Raw genomic sequence first — 20,525 nt, forward strand, 5'->3', positions numbered from 1 at the left:
TTTTATGTAAATCCACAGCCCTTTATCTACAGATCAAGCATTATAACGTCAATGTCACATTGGAGAAAGTTTTACCGTGTATCCTGTCGTAACCGGACGACGCGCGCAGTTTGAATGCTGAACGGAATGATTGACAGCTGGAGACGAGTTTGTGAACTTTAATTTAACAATGTAAATATACTACTGTCCCTCACATTAAGCTATGGAATGACTTCAGATGACTTTGAATATATTGCTGGAAAACGTAATTAGTGCTTGTCTATTTATTTTGGTCCATGACTTCCCCCTTGTGCCGTAGGCCTATAAAAGAGCGCAATAATCGCGGTTGTCTGAGACAATCGCGGTTAGATCAAATAATCGCGATCAGACGGTTATTTAATTATCGCGACAGGCCTAGTATCCAGCTTATTCCATAATTGTGGACCACTGTAACATACACTAAACCTAGCACTTGTTAAGTTCCTACATTTACCTTTTAGGAGCAGCTTATGTCTAGTGTGGTGTGTGTGAGAAGATGTATATAATGGAATGAGCTCACACAATCTAATGTTTAACCTGTTGACAACATTGTACATTGCACATGCATTATGATAAAAGTTACATTCAGGAAGCTTTAGTAGGCCATGTTTATGGAAGAGAACATTTGTATGAGAGTTATGTGTGGACCTTTGAAATAGCTCTTATGGCTTTCTTTTGTAATATCAAGAGTTTCTCAGTATAAGTAGGGTACGTATTATTCCAAATAATATTACAATAAATCAAATGAGGCTCAAACAGAGTCCTATACAGGGAGAAGAGCACGTCTAATGGGAGCACATGTCTCACTTTAAAGAACAAACCCACAATTTTAGATAGTTTTTTTAACCAGCTCATTAATATGTTCCTTAAAGTTTATGAATTGATCTATATGTATTCCAAGAAATTTTATTGCGTCCACTCTTTGAATAGCTCTACCATCTATGTTTAAATTAATGTCACAATCACTGTACTTATGACTACTTGATCGAAAAACAATATAAAAGGTTTTACTAATGTTTAGCGAAAGTTTGTTACATTTAAACCAGGTATCTATTTCTGTTAGTCTGTCATTTAAGAGTTTTTCAAGATGATTCAAGTATTTGTGGGATACAAACAGATTTGTGTCATCAGCAAAGAGTATTTTATGAACATCACAGGAACAATGTACAAAATCGTTAATATAAACAATGAACAAAAGAGGCCCCAGAATAGATCCCTGGGGAACCCCAAATACTATATTTTCCAATCCGGAATCAATACCATTTAAGGTCACATATTGCCGTCTTCCATAAACATAGTCACTGAACCACTGGAGAGCCACACCCCTGACCCCGTAGTGCGACAATTTTCCAAGTAAAATTTGAAAATCAATCGTGTCAAATGCTTTTGAAAGGTCGAGAAAGACCCCAACACCGGCTTCTTTTCTTTCAAAAGCGTCATTTATTTTCTCTACAAGATCTAAAATAGCCATACTTGTGCTGCTATTCTTCCTAAAGCCATATTGTGAAGATTCTAGTATGTTATTTTTATTTAAGTAATCTACAAGTCGTTAATAAACCACCCTTTCTAATACTTTAGACAACGTTGGTAGAATTGATATGGGTCTATAGTTTTGAAAATCACTTTTGTCCCCAGATTTGTATACTGGTATTATCTTTGCTACCTTAGTTTGTTTAGGAACTATGCCATGTTGTAATGATAAATTAATTATATAGGCGAATGGCTCAGCTATTTCATTCACTAATTGCTTTGAGGATCATACTACAGATACCATCAACACCAGCTGTGTAAGAGCATTTAATTGTATTAATAATGTTAGTAACTTCCATTTTACAGGTAGGTCTAAAGTAGCGAGAACTAGGATAATTATTCCTCAAGAATGTTTTATAATTGGCACCCCCTGGTGGACCAAATTGTTGAGACAGTTTCTTTCCAACAGAGGCAAAATATCTATTAAACAAATCTGGTAGTGAATCTCGTATTGTAGAATTATTTGATTGGGTTGGCACAACAGTGTCAGGGATGACTGAGGATTTATTACTGCAGCCAAGTATCTCATTCAACACCTTCCAAGATTTCTTCTGATCCCCCGAGGCAGTTTTGAGACGATCAGTGAAGTAACTCGCTTTGCTGTCTCGTATTAAGCTAGTTAATTTATTCTTATACTGTGTATATAAGGTTTTATTATTACTATTTGGATTCTTCCTGTATTTTTTGTAGAGTTGTTATTCACAGCTGGTAGACATATGCATAACTATAAAACATAACAATGTAAAAGTGCTTTTACAGTGCTATTATCATTCCTTCCTCATTTTCACAGTTATTTTGGAGCACCTAAACCCACCCCTACCCTAAACCTACACACTTCTCAACAATATAAAACACGTAACAGCCAAAAAAATTTAGTCACAAGTATTTATTGCCAAAAAAAAAAAAAAAACAGTATGAAAGTATTACAAACAACTCGTGTTGCATTCCAAGTCTTCTGAAGCAATACAAAATCTTTATTTGAAGAACAGAGTGTAACTTAAGTTTTTCATTGTTGAAAATGATCCTGCTCTATGAACGCACGCAGCCATATCTCATTCAAAAGATACACTCAAACATTAGCATGACGCAATCGGTCATGAGACACACAATGCCATTTCACAAAGCTCAAAGCTGTCATTACGCTTCTTCTGGCGGCAATGTTTGAATTGGGTGCACAGTATCTGAGCTTGACAGTGAATGGAGACTGTGATTGTTGTTGGGTTTGTTTCTCACACAAATCAATTGTTTGGCCTCAGAACTCTTGGAATATTTGTACTTTTTATATAAATTGTGACTAGTCGTATCTGCCTGTTATATCCTGTGTTTTATGTTACATAATACACAAATGGATAATTTTAGGGGTAGGGTTACGTGCTCAAACATGTCTAAATTGTGTAAATTAATTATTTTTTAAATAAATGTAAATCAAATTATGCTGGCTGATTAAATTGAAAATCACACCCAAACATATATGTCATAATGGCAAAAATGTAGCCCAATATATAATTTCATCATGACGATACAATTCCCAAGGCCATCCCGTCTGTGTATGATGCCAAAGGTTTCTCATTGAAAGCAATGTTCCCTACATGTCAAAATGGTACCCTGTGCATTAAAATGTGATGCCGAGGGGTCCTGACCAAGCGCCAATATGTGACAATTTGGGAGTGAGAATGTATTGACTTGTTCTATTTTTATGGTGAATGGGGACAGCAAAGTAAAACACATAGAGCTGCTCAGAAAGTTACCTGCATGCTCAAGTTCTCGTGTCATTTTCAATGAGATGTGCAAGTAGAACCTATAAAACTGAATTTTTAACAGTAACTGTATATGTCTATAAACCATGGTTGCTAAACATAGATACACATATGGAGAAGATAAAACAGTTTGGTTAAACAGTCTGGGGTGGCACAGTGTTTCAATCTTGATTTATAAACAATGTGTTAGTTGCACTTGCAGTCACCCGAATCAGAATGCAGGACACGGGAGCCTGGAAAGAAGTTATCACAGAACCAAATCAGATTTGTGGGTAAAAGATTGAGGAAGTAGAGTAGTAAAGCCGAACCAGAGCATTAGAGAGAGTAGCCACATGCCTAATAGGAGACCTGTGAGCGATGACAACGCTGCAACACGGCCACGAGGCTGAGTCGGCAAAACTTAAATATGTATACACACTCACATGCTCTATTCATACTGCCGCAGCGATATCTGATCGGATCTTGTTGCATGCATGTAAACAGCAAAAACTGAGCAAATGGCATTTTTACGCATCCGATTTGGGCCATTTGCATATGTTGTTTGATACTTATCCAATATCTGGTCATCTGACCTAAGTCTAAAATCTCATGTCCGATTGTTCTCTTATTTCAGGATTTTATGTCATTAATATCTGCTGTAACATAATAATTGTTTACAGTATATGTGCATGTCTTGTAATTCTAGAGCTACAAGATGTGAAACAGAAATGTCAAGTATGCATTTTAACAATGTTACACTATTTTCTTAGAAAGGCTCATCTTCCTGTGGTGATGTTGTCATAGTCAAGTCACCATTATTTTTTATAGTGCTTTATACATCACAGATGGTTTTAAAGCTGCTTTACAGTGATCAACTTATGATTCAATTATGCAAGCATAGTTCACTTTGGCTGTAAAGCAGCTCTAAAAAGAAAAAAATGTCATTGTTCAGCTATATTTAATTCAGTGTTTCACACTGTAAAAGTACAGTTCAGTTCTGTTGTAATGATCATCAGTTATAACAGTGATGTCATTGCCCATCGCGGTTCAGTTCACATCAAATAGTGTCAGTGCAGTCAGATCAATAATATTGTTGAATATTAAGGCCTGGTTTCACAGACAGGACTTAGATTAAGCCAGGATTAGGCCTTAGTTCGATTAGGACATTTAAGTAACTTTTTTTTCTAATGTGCCTTAGAAAATAAGGCCATACCAGCTGTCAAATATTTTTCATGACACTAGCAACTTTATTACAATTTTCCAGTTTATCATAGCCATTTTATAAAAACACTTGCAGAATAAAGAAACATCTCATATATCCCTTAGTCAAAGAAATGCAGTTATATAGTTATAGAGCTAGAAATATTCATGGAAGTGTGCAAGTGTGGCAGACATGTGAAGGGATAGTTAACCCAAAATTGCAAATTCTGTCATTATTTAGTGAATGAGTGCTCTCAAGCCTCAAAAGGAAGTATCATGAAAATGACAACTTTATGATGCTTTTGCATGTTTTTATGCTTTAAATCCTCCTTCCCAATTTAACCAACTTCAGAGTTATGTTTCACAGAAGACAAAAGGTCATGGTTTTGGGAGAGTGAGAGTGAATAAAGGATAATAAAAGTTGTAATGTTTGGGTGAGCTATCCCTTTAGTTTTGATTGGCAGTATCTTAGCTCACTGCAGTATGAAGTCTCTGTCTGACAGATGTGTTAGAATGTGGGCCATGTGAGCAATGAGTGTGCTCTTTCTTTTTCCTCCTACCCAGTCCGTCAGACACGAAGCCGTCTGATTGGCTGTTGCACCATTCAGACGCATATTCTGGATGATGTAATGTGCAGCAATCAAGCGTCATCGTCGTCGCAGGACCCAGCATACAAAAAGCAGCGCTGATGATGCCAGCTAGCGCTAATCTCAGCGCTAACACTGATAAAGGCCTGATTATTGTTATCCCTCCAGCAGTGGTCGCACACTTTATCAGCTGATTAGCAGGGACTGCTGGATAACTCTGTAGCTTTGTGTGGGGATCTGCACTTAATCCTCAGTGATTTTATAGCAGCGTGAATCCAACTCTTTCTGCAGTGTGTGCTTGTTATGGCAGATGTTTTTTAAATGGGATCAAATGGCTGCTTCCAATCCAAAAGATGCCCAATCCACCCTGGTTACGGAAGTAAATTATGGTAGCGTAATGCTTGGTGAGAGGCCATAATCACTTAAACTTATCACTCGGTCATTCCAGGGAGCTCAGCGTAATCTCACATTCATATTGAGACTTATGACACGGCTTCCTGGAATGCTTGTTTGCGATTGTTCGATTGTGATGTCTTGCCAACAAATATTTGGGTATATTGACTGTTTAGCTGTATAATTGACTTCTGTCCCAGGCAACTGATTTCAGTGTAGATTTAGCCTCTTTTAACCCCAACAGTGTCTGTCTTCACACATAATGAATACAATATTTATTTATGTGGTTGTTTTGTATGGTTGGTTGAGTGGGTGGCTTGTTGTATAGTAAACTCATTCAAGGTGACACATGACCTGATCTCCCTATCTTGTTTTATTTTGTGATAATGACCGGATGAATGTACATTATCTATTATTTAATACTCAACCTCTTGCAGTCTCGGACTCGGTTATAAACATGGCTTCCGAAGAGGGTGTGGGGAAAACTCAATGTCTCAACCGAGACAATTGGGCTCTGTGAAAGAAGAGTTTTGGCTCAGAGCTTTGTTCTTAGCCCTCACATTTCCTGCTTCGTTAATGTCAGAATTATTATTATTTCTCTTGCTTTCAGAAATGAGAGCGCCTGCAGCTAAAGGACTACTGCGTTTTCGTGAGGCAGCAGACGGGAGCGAAGAGTGGCAGAATCAAAGGAATTTCAATTGCTGTTTACTCTTCGACCTCCTATTCAGACAGCTCACGCTGCATGAGCGTCTGCTTAGATCACAAACTATGCAGGGGGGAAAAAAGGAAAGAATGTGAAAAGATGAAAAGAGAAACTTTGTATAATGCATTCGCCGTGCACATGGAAGCAACTTGAAGCTTGGTTATCCAAAGAGAGATACAGTAGGAGATGCTTACATAAAAATGAAAGTTCTGTCATCATTTGCTCCTCATCGTGTTGTTCCAAACCTGTATGACATTTTCATATGTGGAACACAACAGAAACATATTTCGAACGGTTTTGTCCAAAACAACATTGAAACAACATTTTTATAGCGCTTTATCAAATAGAAATAGTTCCAAAGGAACTTCACAATAATAAACAGGAATGTAACAGAATTAATGATGCAGACTGATGAAACAAGTTCAAATTCTGCTGTAAAGCAGCTGTAGCAAGATAATAGTGTAGTGATGATTCAGTTCAGTTCAATAACTGTAGTTTATTCGTGATGAAAAAAGTTCAATTTAACTACAAGTAGCTCTACTGAAGATGGTAATGTCATTATTCAGCTTGCGTCAGTTAAAATGTTGATTCAGATCAGTTCAATAACGGTGTCGATGTTGTAAACTTCAGTTTTGAAAAGAAGAAAAGATAAAGCATTTGTCATTATTCATCTCAGTTCAAGTTTTGTTCTCATCTGATAGAGTCATGCAGTTAAATAAAAAACTTTCAAGTGATCTTTTGTTTTCTGCATAAGAAAGTCATACATGACGTCATACAGATTTAGAATGACATGATGACAGAAGTTACATTTTTGGGTAAACTATCCCTTTACAACGCTGATTCATGAAGACTGTTTGGACAGTAGACAAAGGAAATAAATAATTTGCGTATCTGAACCTCTCTGCACCTTCCTCATCATTTTAATTCTGAAATGAGTTATGAGAAGAAAAAGAGCCAACAATTTATTCATGCACTGCAGTACAGCGGTGGATGATCCCCATGGTTTTAGAACAGGTGGTGTGTTCAGAGTTGAGGTCTGTCAGAGGGAGCAAAGGCAAATCAAATAAAGAAAGTTTTGAGAGCATCAGCATGCCAAGCAGGCGTCCCAGAAGGCTGTGTAGAAGTGATGCCTTGCCTGGGATCTCTCCTGGATACTTAAAATACAGCATGGTGGGGGAAAAAAAAGGCAAGGGCCATCAATAATGCAGAAGGTCAGATCTACTCTGACTGTACTGTTTAAATCAAAGCTGGCTGTAGCTCAGATTCATAAAAGGAATTCAGTCTTTTGGATTTAAAATCGTGAAACTGCAAACGGGCATTTTAACAGAAATGTCCCCCCTTGAGGCGTTTTTTACCTTTTGCTAAAACTTTGCACTCAAAGGGATTGTTTATTCTTTCATATTCCATTCCATTCTTCAAAATATCTTTTTTTTTTCAAAGTAGAATGAAATGCATACAAGTTTGGAACAACATGAGGGAAAGTAAATAATGACAGAATTTTCATTTAAGAGTGATCAAATTCAGTGTTTTAAATAAACTAAAAATGTTACATGGTATGAAAATTGCATAATATTGTTTGTTATTAATCTAATTAGTCACACAGATAAAATCCCCCAAATCAAGAATTTGAAAGATGCTGCTGTGATAAACAAGTAAAACATTGAATAAAGGTTACAAAAGAGAAATTTGTTTATTTCCATATTAATGTATCAATCAGATGTCAAATTTTTAAAAAGACACATTTTGTTTTTGTCTATTTTGCTTTTATTCAAAAGGTACAGGAAGTGAAGTGGGAGAGTTAGGGAATCATTTTGTTTAATTTAAAGGTGACATATTATGCCCCTTTTCGCAAGATGTAATATAAATCTATGGTGTCCCCAGAATGTATCTGTGAAATTTCAGCTCAAAATATCCCCCAGATCATTTATTATAGCTTTTCAAATTTGCTCCTTTTTGGGTGTGAGCAAAAACCCGCCGTTTTTGTGTGTGTCCCTTTAAATGCAAATGAGCTGCTGCTTCCTGCCTCAGTTCAGAAGAAGGCCGATCCTTTACATGAGCTTCGGATACTCTGGCAATAACAAAACACACAAATCTCAGTCATCCAAAATCTCAGAAATAATAACCAGGTTGCAACTTTTAGACTGCACCTGGACGTTTCTGAATGATTAGTGGATACATTTATCTAGTTGTTGTGAAGTTACATTGATTCATCTCATCGACTTGCATGTGCCGTCATGTTTAACTTTTACACAAGTTAACACAGTTTCCCTGTGGTCTTTATAAGACAGCTGTGACATTTTTTTGTGCCGTGCTCGTCTGTGCAGCCAACGACAGAACAGTTTGCGTGCTTTGCTCGAACTTTTGCCATTGCGTTAGAACTGGTTACACTGTTGTTGCTTGCGAAAACCAAATGGCGGCGCCGTGGATGGAAACGTACAGATTAAGGGGTGGTAATATTATAATAAGCTCCCCTTCCTACGTCAGAAGGGGAGCGAAATCTGATCGGCTTATTTTTTGACATGCTTGCAGAGAAGGGCTTACCAAAACAAAGTTACTGGGTTGTCACTTTTCACGATTTCTGGGTTGGTAGATGAACTGGGGACCCGATTATACTGTAGCACTTAAACTTGGAAAAAGTCAGATTTTCATGATATGTCCCCTTTAAACTAAACGGAATTTTGGTCAGAATTTTGTAGCCAGTGTGTATACGAATTAATCTCAAAAAAATTTGATTTATTTTATAATTAATCACATTAAAGCAACACCAAAGCACTTTTCCTCTTCGGTCCCCCTACAGGTTGGAAGCGGAATTGTCCATTACCGCTGTTGTAAATAATTTAGCCTACCGCAGCCTACCATCACACACACGCTATTTGTTTATCCAGCACCGGCTTTGGAAATAACGATGTCCACAGACAAGGTAGAGTATGTTGCATGATTTTATGAAAGTATGATGTATTACGACATCAGAAACGAAGAAAAACAAAATAATGACATTGCTTGCTATTTTTTTTGCTATTGTAACACTTGCCGTAATGCAAGTCAAATTTGTAGTTTCTTACATCTCATTCGAACTACAGATCCTCTACCCGATCTGGCAAACTTGCATAGTGCGGTTATAGCCGATAGAGGGTCGCAAAGCAAATGCAGAAGTGCCGTTCACCCTGTTACGAGTTGATGAACCACTGAAACGATTTTGGAAACATTATTTTAAGGTACAAAATAATCTTTGGTGTTGCTTTAAATTGTCAGCCCTGTTTTTTTTGTTAGTGCTAATTTTAAAGACCTTCTAGAAACTAACTAGCAGAAGATGAGCCAGCACATGTGAAGTCAGTTCTACCTCAGCCTGCTCCAATGATCCACACTCAGCTGTCAGCGCAAAGCTATGCCAGACCTTTACGCAATGCCGCCAAGCAAGGCAAAGACATCAGATATCTCCTGAAGGAAGCATGATATTAGCATGGGAAATGAAAACCACCTGCCACGCTAAATGGATTTTGCATATGATCTTCCGTAGGAAACTTAGCAAAGTAATCAGACAGCTTGCGCAACCTCCATGTCTATTTATATTTGCCAGAAGCAAAGTGGAGATGATTAGGGCTATTTTTGAGCAGTTGCTAAGCTTAGAATCACACATTCTAGAATGGGTCAGACTGATGCAAAGAGTTCTGACAGTCGGCTGTGATACAGATGTCACCTCTGAGCTGAGGTGGAAGACAGTGCTATTTGCTCATCCATCAGGCTGGACGAGTTTCCTTTGTTCCTTTCTCTATTTTATATTGGATCTCATTTTCACCCCGTTGAATTAGCATTTACAGGGTCATCTGCCCCTCATTTCCAACTATTTCCATTTATATCTGTCTGACTGGGATTCGATATAGGTCAGAAGCCTATCACGTAGCCCGGGCCACGCTGCCAGGGTGAAAATAGAAAATGAGTTATTAATATGCTTAGGTAGTGTGTAATTCAGCAGCTCATGATTATTGCAGAGGGAATCCTGGTGGAAAACCTGTGTGAGTTTGCAGACATTAAGTGATTTTCATTCTCACCTTGGTGATTAGCTGGACCGAGTTGTGGGCTCAGGGCCATTGAAGAAATGAAAGCACGTCATAAAAAAAGCGATGAGTGCTTTCTTAGCCCTTCTTCTCATGGAACGCCAATATAAGCCAGCATCCAAAATTATTTTTTTTAGTGTAGATCTGCCTTTTCGTGATTCCATGCTGGGAAGTTTACTGACATTGCTAACAATCTGGATGCTTCAAAAAAGTACTGTGTCAAATAGATGAATGCTTCATTCTTCGTTTAATTGGATGCAGTCTTGCACAGTGAACTTGGGTTTGGCAGGATATACAGTAGGTGTTTTCATAAGCTGTGAATGAGTTTTACAGAGAACAGAAGTGGTCTATAAACTTTATTGTTCTCATTATAGCAGTAAATACTGACCTATTTTGGGATACATAGCAATACATTTACAGAACAAATATTAATTTACAGTGGCCCCACAAACTATTTGGGCACTTAAGATACACTTAATGAATGAATGTCTGCATTATGTAACAGAACAAAAAATAAGTGAAACCAAGTGGCATTTATTCTAAAGACAAATTGCACAGAAATTATTTTTAGTCAAAACATATCACACAAAAAAAATGACTCAGAATGGCTCACAAGCAATGACGTCTAGACTATTTGTGTCTAAAGTGTCTAAAAGTGTCCCAATACTTTTTGGTATGTGTAAAATTGTATGTTTTTTTTTTTAGTTTTTTTTTTGCGTGGCTGCTGGAACAACTATGTGAATGTGTGACTCTACAGTTACAAGTTGGCATTATAGTTTCTTGAAACTTTCTGTAACTGGGCCACCTGTTGTAAATATGGCGTCTTTCTTTTTCTGATCTCCACTCACTCAGTCCCATGATGGTAAAGTAGGGTACAATCTTTCAGCAACCCAGAAACGGCAGTAATCTGGGCTAGCCTCGTCATGCTGCGCCTGCGTGGCCTCTTTCTGAGATGTTAGCCACTTGCTAGCTGAAATCTGGTCCTAGAAGACTGTGGTGGTTCATGATTATTTGCACTGTAATCTCAATTGCTGTGACTCATAGTTTACTTGAATGTATTGATTAGCAGTGGTGTCATCCAAGTACGTATGATCAGGGCTTGACATTAACACCCGCCAACCCGCCTAATGCACCCGCATTTCAGCAGTGGTGTGAAACGCAGTCACTCTAGCCACTTTGGCAGGTTGCATTTTATATATAATAAACATTTTTCAATTGAAGTCTTTTAAAAAGGCATCTGAAATAAACTAAGTGCAATGTAGTACATATCGACACTGAAATACCTGAAACGCTTCCTATACTAATTTTCCGCAGAAGAGATACACAATACCAGCCGCGCTTTCTCGCTCTCTCATCTCTCCGACAGCGAGTTGACACACAAACATGCCTCCCCTCACTCACTCGTTTCATTTGGTCCAGAATAGATGAATATTGTTGGTGTTATATGGCTTTAATTTCGGCGAGAGATTGTACGTATTGCACATCATTTTACTTATTCCCGCAGATTTTGTGCTCACACCCCAAATATGCACACATAAAGCTGTGTCTCAGCGCTTAAACAATCAAATACACACAAAATAATGTCAAAATGCGTAGTATTCACATAAACGCAGTCAGTTATGTTGAGAAAGAAACTGCATGTTTAACAGTATAATAGATCTGTGCATCAGGTCTTAAAGTGACAACAGCCTAATATACCTGCTGCCAAATTATGAGAATAATATAAAAAATGTATATATGGCAGTTTTTCCCCATAAATCGATATCAAAACTGTGGTCAGTGAAAATGCTGTGTGGCTAGTAACTTTGGAAAACCACTAGCCACAGTGGCTGGTGGGCAAAAAAATTAATGTAAGCCCTGCCTGTCACAGTCAGGTGTAGCAGAGATAAAGCAGGATAAGTGCAGCAGTCTTACAAATAAACTCAAATCTTTCCAATACAGATTCTCCTGAATAAGATCATGAGCACGAGCAAACAACGTAGAACTGACAAAGAACTGAAAGAAACAAGGCTTAAATAGAGAGCAAACAGAGGCACTAATGAGACTAATTAACGAGACACACCTGAACTGAAACTCAAGTCAGTAACCACAGATACAGACAGGCAGAGGACGGGGAAAGACTGAACTAAACACACTGACAGCAAAACACTAGAACAGAAACACAAATATGAATCAAAACACACACAACATGTGACACTGCCTATGAGTTTTAGCAACATGAGGTAGGGTTTGTTTATTTATTTGTTTGTTTATTTATTTATACTACAGTTCAAAAGTTTGGGATAATGTAAAAGTTTTTAAAAATCATCAAAGCTGCATTTATTTGATGAAAATACATTAAAACAGTAATATTGTAAAAAATAAAATAATAATAATATAAAATATATATATATATATATATATATATATATATATATATATATAAAAAAAAAATAAAGACCAAATAAGTAGGTCAAAAAATCTACAAAAAAAACAAGGAATTCCCGCACACTATCAGTACTTGCAAATGAGTATCAAAATTTTATTAGCAACTTTCGGTCTCACGACCTTCATCAGGCATATACATTTGCATATACATTTCAGTGGTGATTTGGTTGTAAATGTCTATGTTTTTTGATCAATTTAATATTTCCTTGCTAAATAAAAGTTGAAAATTTTTTTTAAAGTAGGCATGAAACAGAAGTTGTGTATAACAGATTCACGAACAAGTAAAATGTAGGATGGGACTTGATTCTGTTCTTCAGGAATTGTTTTAATCATTGGATCATTGTGGTTTGCTGTTGATCTCATGTGAGTGACAGGTTGTCACCAGTGGACATGACATCAGAGAAGAGATAAGATGTCATTACAAGAGGGAAGGGAAGTTACTTTGATGAAAGATTACGAGGGCACATGAATAAAAAAAAAGAAAAGAAAAAAAGAAGAGCTGCACTGATAAATCATTATAATTAATAATACTGCAATATTCCATTAAACAATAAGAATTTTCTATTTTGATTTCATAGTGACTTTAACCCTTAAACAAATAATTTCATGTCATTTTTTATATCATCTGGACTTAAGTAAATCATATCCAAAAGAATTTTTGAAAAATGTTATGTATTTTGGATTTTATGAGTTGTGACTCCCAGATCACATTGCCTGTTTAGGGTATAAAAAAAGGACCAAATCTATAACTGTAACTGCCATTGCATGTTTAAAACAATTATATCCTATACTTCTACTACTGTGAAAACCGTTTTGAAATCGGACCTTGCGTTACCATAAAAATGGTTAAAAAGAATTTGGTAAAATGGTAAAAAATGTTGGATTTAGGTCAGGTTGACTAATTGATCACAGATAACTCGAAGCAAATCATGTGACCAGCATACTCAAGACAGACAGGCTGTATCAGTTTAACCTGTAAATTTTATAATTTGTAAAAAAAAAAAAAAATACCTCAGAATACAAAGATTGTTACAAAAATGAGTACAAAGAATCCAAAAGTGGCAATGTGACTCAGGTGTAACATATATTCTTTTTCAGCACCTTAAGACAATGTTCATAATTAATGTTAGCAGTGTTAGTATTATTTTTTCAAAAGAAAAGTAAGTTTAATATATATTTACTTATCTCAAAATCTGAATGTCCTGCACCACTGGCAGCCATGTTGGATTTAGGTCAGGCTGACTAATTAATCACAATTTTTTGACCGACAAATCATGTGACCAGCATACTAAGACAGACCAGGCTGTGATAAATGATAAAAGGATTTGATGAAAAAATCATTATTATGCCCCAAAAAAGATGACAAAAACTATGTTACACCCAGATCACATTGCCAGTTTTAGGGTTAAACAACAACAACAACAAAAATGAAATGAGTCCGCACAGATGTGTAACGGTTTGCAGCCGTCTTTGGCTCGCAGCATCACCTGGGGCAGCTCTCTCAGGCTCTGTGGAGCTCATACAGATGAAACTAGCGCTCGGATAACTCCGCTCAGATGGGCCCTAGCACGGATCTCCACTGTTTCACATCTCATTTGACTCTGGAGATTGAGACTTCTCCCACTCATCAAAGAGTGCAAGCTCTCAGGCCAGGACCGAGACCTGGTTCACGAACTCATGCTTTCCACACATTACTTTCCATATGTTGCGGTTCCATGACGTTATACTACAGGAAACATGTTTGAAAGTGAACTTTAATTTTGCAGTTCCTTTTGCTGAGGCTAATGTCATACTCCAGCTTTAAATGCACAGCTTTTTTGCATGACCCACATGTTAACTGAAGACTTCAAGTGTGCCAGAATGACGACTTTATCTGTTCTGATTGCACTCAGTTAAAGTGTCCTCATACTGTGAAGTGGATAGAACGGCCATCTGTAATTACCTTCACCGATTATTGATGCTTCCGTTCTGTTCCGGTGAGTCAGGACTCGCAATAGCTACACGCAGTGTGTTTCTGGGGGCACTGGAGATGAGTCTGTGAATTGAGTTTTCCTTAAAGCTAAATGGGAATCCCTGGAGGCGCAGAATGAAATTAGCCGTAGTTGTGTACTTGGTTGTTGCAGAATAATCACCCGCCTGGTTTGTGATGGACTCTTGCTCACCCCAGCTAATGCAGCTGATGGTCTAATGAGAACACAACTGCCTGATAATTGGGACGGTGTTGACTTTATGATGTATGTAATTGCTCAACCCTGGTTTTCGTTATCCAATCTGCATCACTGTGACGCAGCCGTGTGATGTAACTCTCCAACCATAGCCCTGCAGACTGTTTTCTATTGCTGTTTAATAAGGATTCATGTTTAATTGTATAATTCAAGTTACAATCATGATCTGATTGGGGTCAGAGACTTCATGCTTTTCTTAATCTTATGAGAACGGATTATAAACAACTTCAAATTGATCACACTTCAAATGTCCTCCAAGAAAAGTATTACATTAATTATATTTGGAGTCTCAGAGACCTCAGATTAAAACAAAACAAAACCTGAATAAAATTCTGATCAGTGTACACAATAAAATAGTGCATTTCTTTCAGTTTTTCCCATTTTATTTATTTATATGAAATAATTTTAAGGCAGGGTTCATTTTAAAATATATTTTTTATTTTATTTAATTTTTTATAGATGGGCTAAACAATTTTTTTTAAAAGAAATAAACACTTTTATTCAGCAAGGATTCATTACATTGTTCAAAATGACAGTAAAGACTTTAATAATGATTCATATTACTAAAGATTCATATTTCAAATAACTTTCTATTCATCAAAGAATCCTGTATGTTGAGAATAAGAAATGTTTATTGAGTATCAAATCATCATATTAGAATGATTTCTGAAGGATTATTATGTGACACTGAAGACTGGAGTAATGATGCTGAAAATTCAGCTTTTCATCACAGGAATAAATTACATTTTAAAACATATTCAAATATAAAACCGTTAAATTGGAATACTCTTTCACAATATTACTGTTTTTACAGTATTTTTTATATGTATATATAAAATTGTTAACAGTTGTGTGAATAAACAAACAAATAAATAAAGTTGCAAAATTTGCCATCTACCTGCCCTCATGTTGCTAAAACGTTTATTATATTATATTTTTTTATATTACCGGTATACATTTTTATTTTCAGTAATTCAATATAGATCCCAAACATTAAAAACATGGTCACTCTCAGCAGAGCATGGTGGTTAATTTATTTAGGCTTTGATAGAGAGATGTTTTTTTTTATTACATCCTCATCTTATTCATCCTTTTTCTGCTCTTTCTCCTTTTCTTTCACTCACCATCTCTGCATCTTTTCCTTATTATAACCCTTTGTTGACAAATATTTCCCATTCCTCTCATTCTGTTGGACACCATTATTATTTTCTCAATCTCTCCCTTTCATCTCTTCCAATTACACTTTATTTTATTTCTCAGCGTCTAACACTTATTACATCAGCGGCTCAAATAGACCGCATGTGACGGTAACCTGATTGTGGACATGTTTGAAAAACCTATTTTGCTATCATGGAGAGTGCGAGAGAAAAAAGGGGGAGCAGGGTGTAGTAGAGGGTTGAGGATGATACTCCCCTTCCCCCATCTACTATGCTCACACACATGCTCTGATATAGACACTGTCTCCATGACAACGCCTGCCATTGCCACGTTGCTAGTGGCCAGCGCTCAGCAGAAGGCCCTCCTGTTTTTAGCAGCAGTGAGATGCTGTGAACTCTCATGGGCTCGTGGGCCACATCAGGACAACACATACTTCACCTTTACTGCTTTTTCCCCTCCACCATTTTCAGCTTAATCTCTGTTGGTTTCACTTGTTGTTTAAAGGTAATTGGACAAAGCATTTGTGAATAAAGAACTGTAGCCATCCGTTGTGTTCAAGAGAATAAAATTGTCACTTTGGCACAAAATATCTGTGATTAAAATGGAAATTGCCACTGTGGCTCTTTTTTCATACATCATAAATTACTTGCGCCTCAGACAGAGCGTGCATGTAGATAAACGCAATAAACAACAACAAAAAAACGCATGTTATTTGGGTACCTGGTGTTTGTGAATGCAATTGTGTGAGACAGTTCTCGGAGGGAATTAAACCAATTGATGACAGACTTTGGCTTAGGATTTTCAGAATGATCAAACCAACATTTGAGATGCTGTGCAATGCGATTGGTCCACTGGTTATTCCAGTTATCCAATCACATCCTCTGTTGCGGATTTATTTGGTAAATATGTTTCCATCATACTTCATTCACGCTTCTCATCAGATAAAAAAAAATAAAAATACAATCCGCCTCAATTGAGTGCATGTTTTTATGCTCATTTGTAGAATTTCTTGCTGTTTCAATATAGCATTTTTTTTTTTACAATATCCCAAAATTAACATAAAAATAGGAGTATACATACCTAACATAGCTATTGACATCCCAAAATGCATGTTTTAAATATATATTGCCACACTTTCGAGTAGGGTCCAATTCTTACTATTAACTAACTATTAACTATGACTTTTGCTTCAATAAACTCCTAATTACTGCTTATTAATAGTTAATAAGGTAACTATTAAGTCTAGGTATTAAGTAACAGCCAATACCCTAGTAATATTCATGCTAATAAGCAACAATTTATAGTGAGAATTGGACCCTAAACTAGAGTGTTACCATATATACATTCTAAATACTTATTTATTATACACGAAAGGTTACATCTTGAAAAGGAGATAGGAATGCAAAGGTCAAAAGGCTCTTTGCTCTCCATAACTGGCCATGCATCTCAAAGTCCATTAACACCAGCTCCATCTAGTGGCCGTTGATGGCGCTCACAGCCATGATGTCTGCATCTCTGAGAGATGATGTCATTCTTTCTGGCTGTGCTTGGAGAGAAGGCTGTATGTTGCTGATATCTGATCAGTATGGCCATCTGTGTGCCTGTGTGTGTCAGCAGGAAGCACACTGCAAATTGGCACAATTATCACTTGTGTGAGAGTGTGTCTTGACTTGGTCATAGCACAGCAAATGTAATAAAACAGGTGCTGTATTGTAGTCATTTCCTCATCTCCAAGGCATTTTCAAACATGCAGAACAAACACTTGAACGCACATGGTTCGGAGATGCACTTCTTTATAACACCCTTAGTGGAGGGAGGATCCTTCATTTTGAACCACCTGATGATGTTGTAAAAGCAGCATAGATCCGGTAAATGCAGCTAATGCTCAGAGTATAATGTGTTTATTCATGGTCTCTCGAATAGAGGACAGCAGCCACACTAATTGTACAGCAGTGTCTTTCAGTTTCATCAGAGCTCCTATAATCCATAATTATAATCATCAAACCATTTACACCGCCTGATCAGCAGTCACTTCCACTGTGCCTTTTGTCTACACTTTATCTCTCTCTCTCTTTCTCTTTGTGTGTGCGTGTGTGTGTGTGTGGTCCTGGTATTCCCTACGTTATGGGGACCAATTGTCCCAAAGTATAATACAAGTATATTTTGACCTTGTGGGAAAATTATTTTGATCCCCATGAGGAAACAAACAGTTTTTTGTGATGGGTAGGTTTAGGGGTAGGGTTAGTATGGGGATAGAATATACAGTTTGTACAGTATAAAAACCATTATGTCTATGGAAAATCCCTATAAAACATGAACCCAATGCATGTGTGTGTGTGTGTGTGTGTGTGTGTGTGTGTGTGTGTGTGTGTGTGTGTGTGTGTGTGTGTGTGTGTGTGTGTGTTATCATACATTTTTTATTTTATACAGGCTATCTTACATTTCTTTCTCTACATCAATGTATCTTATTAGTGATGTCACAATGTATGTAGAAAAGACCCTTTTTGACCTCTGCATTCCATCTAGTGAAAAAAGCAATGCTTTTTAGTTTGTTTGTTTTTAAAGAGTAAAGGTCATTGCCGTTCTTTCTTTAAAGGTCTCAAAATGCAAAAAAATGGGAAGAATTTCATGGTTTACCTTATAAAATTCAAGTTTGGCAATTTCAAGTTAGCCCAAATAGATTATATTAATAAAGCCTATCAGTAATAGTTATTAACTATTGCATAATAATGTATCAGATAAACAGAGTTGGCTTTGGTTAAAGGGATAGTTCACCCAAAAATGAAAATTTTGTCATTATGTTGTTCTAAACCTGTATGAGTTTCTTTCTTCTGTTAAACAAAATAAGATATTTTAAAGAATGTTGGTAACTAAACAGTTGATGGTGGTAGCCATTGACATGGACTGCACAGATTCATAAATATGCTTCGCTTGCGCCATCTAGTGGACAAACCACTGATAAACACTTTTGAGGCAGTGATTCATGGATCTTTCCTTCTCTAAATGTAACTTTTAATAAATATGCAGGACTAAACATGGTTATAGGCTCCATAAAAAGTTATGGAGGGGATACACAGACACAACACTTACCTCCAGTATAAGCAAGGAATATTCACTAGTAACCGTGATGGTGTGCGACAGTAAATGCATTAAAAAGTGAATTTGTCTGATGGACAGTGAGTGTTATTTGGTGTGTTTACTGTTTTGTATTTGATGCTGTAGATCCTCCCTCCAACCTTAATTTGAAGATCTGATCTTTTGTACATCTGGACATTGGACCTCTTAAGTTTCACAATGTATTTATAACCTACTTTTGTATTCAGCCTTTGCATAACAGACAGTGTTGCCTTCATTAATACACTTTAAATGCAAGTGTGATTGGAGGTCACAATTGATTGTTTATTGGCTTCACGTCCAATGATGTGTTAGAGAATCATTTGAGATCTGCCTCGTTTAACATATTCCACTGCAGTCATGAACATATTCATTCTTACGGTTATATTGGGCTGTTTTTTTAACATTCAGGGGCTGATTAATATGTTCGATATGCCGAACTATAAGTTTGACCACGTTAATGTTCTCATGCTCATGATTTAAATTTTCAGACTGCTATTAATATATTGAAATTCATCCTGTTGTTTCAGCATTTCAAATTGTTTTGTCAAGATCGTGGACGTTTTACTGGACTACTGGAAGCTTTACAGTTATTTTTATTAAAAAGAATTGTGCTGAATCTCTTTTATCTGAATGCATGCTTAGATCATTGTTAAATCTGTCAGGCGTGTTCAGAACAACAGAAGTGAAAAGCACAGCTAATGTTTGATGCTTCTGAGTGGAGAATGGAAGGTCTGGTATAACTGGTTTACACAACGCATTAAAGGATCACTTTACAGCCGTTTCTTTGTAACATGAGAGGAACGAAAGCTCTGCTCTAGTAGGAAGTACAATGTTCGATTTTCTCCCTGCAATTTTGACCCAGAGTACTGCAGTTTAGTGAACACACGCCCTGTGTTTGCCGGATCAACAGCGCTTCCCAATGAATCTTTAATGACCGCTTTAGAAGTCGTAATGGCTAGTCACTAATGTCCATTAATGATTTCTGAATGCAGCTGGCCCCGCCTTGATGGCCTCTCGTCTGTTCCATTAGGATTTCTTTTTAGTATGGTAAAAACTTTGAAAACATCCTCCTGCTTGCAGTGAATCATCACTGTCTTCCTGCTTTCTTTCCACTATTTAACTGCGAAATATGACATTTCCTCTAAGAAAATCGACATCAGGTAAGAATTATTTTCACTTTTTCTGCTCTTTGGTTTTAAGGAATATTTAGAGTTGTGTACTGAGTAGTGAGATTCACCTGCTGAATCACTGTGTATTGCTTTCATTGGATTTGACTGGTTTTACGTTCTACTTCTGTCTAGAAGTTTTCTGTGGGATCTCAGCTTGTTGGCGCTGTCCGAGGTGCTGAAACACATATAAAGCTACGCTACAGTCTT

The 20,525-nt window shown here is 36.9% G+C and overlaps 1 protein-coding gene across 9 annotated transcripts in view; it reads left to right on the forward strand.

Moving 5' to 3' along the window:
- fgf13a (fibroblast growth factor 13a) overlaps positions 1-20,525 on the forward strand; it is a 131,817-nt gene that overhangs the window by 73,406 nt on the left and 37,886 nt on the right. Inside the window, exon 1 of one of the 9 annotated variants that reach the window (XM_084132254.1) lies at positions 20,079-20,309. The exons of the other annotated variants lie outside the window; for them this stretch is intronic. Within the exon in view, the coding sequence (XP_083988380.1) occupies positions 20,279-20,309 (31 nt within the window). The 5' untranslated portion in view covers positions 20,079-20,278. Of the gene's footprint in view, positions 1-20,078; positions 20,310-20,525 lie in introns of those variants that run through there. 9 annotated transcript variants of the gene reach the window in all.

This window comes from Abramis brama (genome assembly GCF_963993115.1).
Source record: "Abramis brama genome assembly, chromosome: 13".
NCBI lineage: Eukaryota > Metazoa > Chordata > Actinopteri > Cypriniformes > Leuciscidae > Abramis > Abramis brama.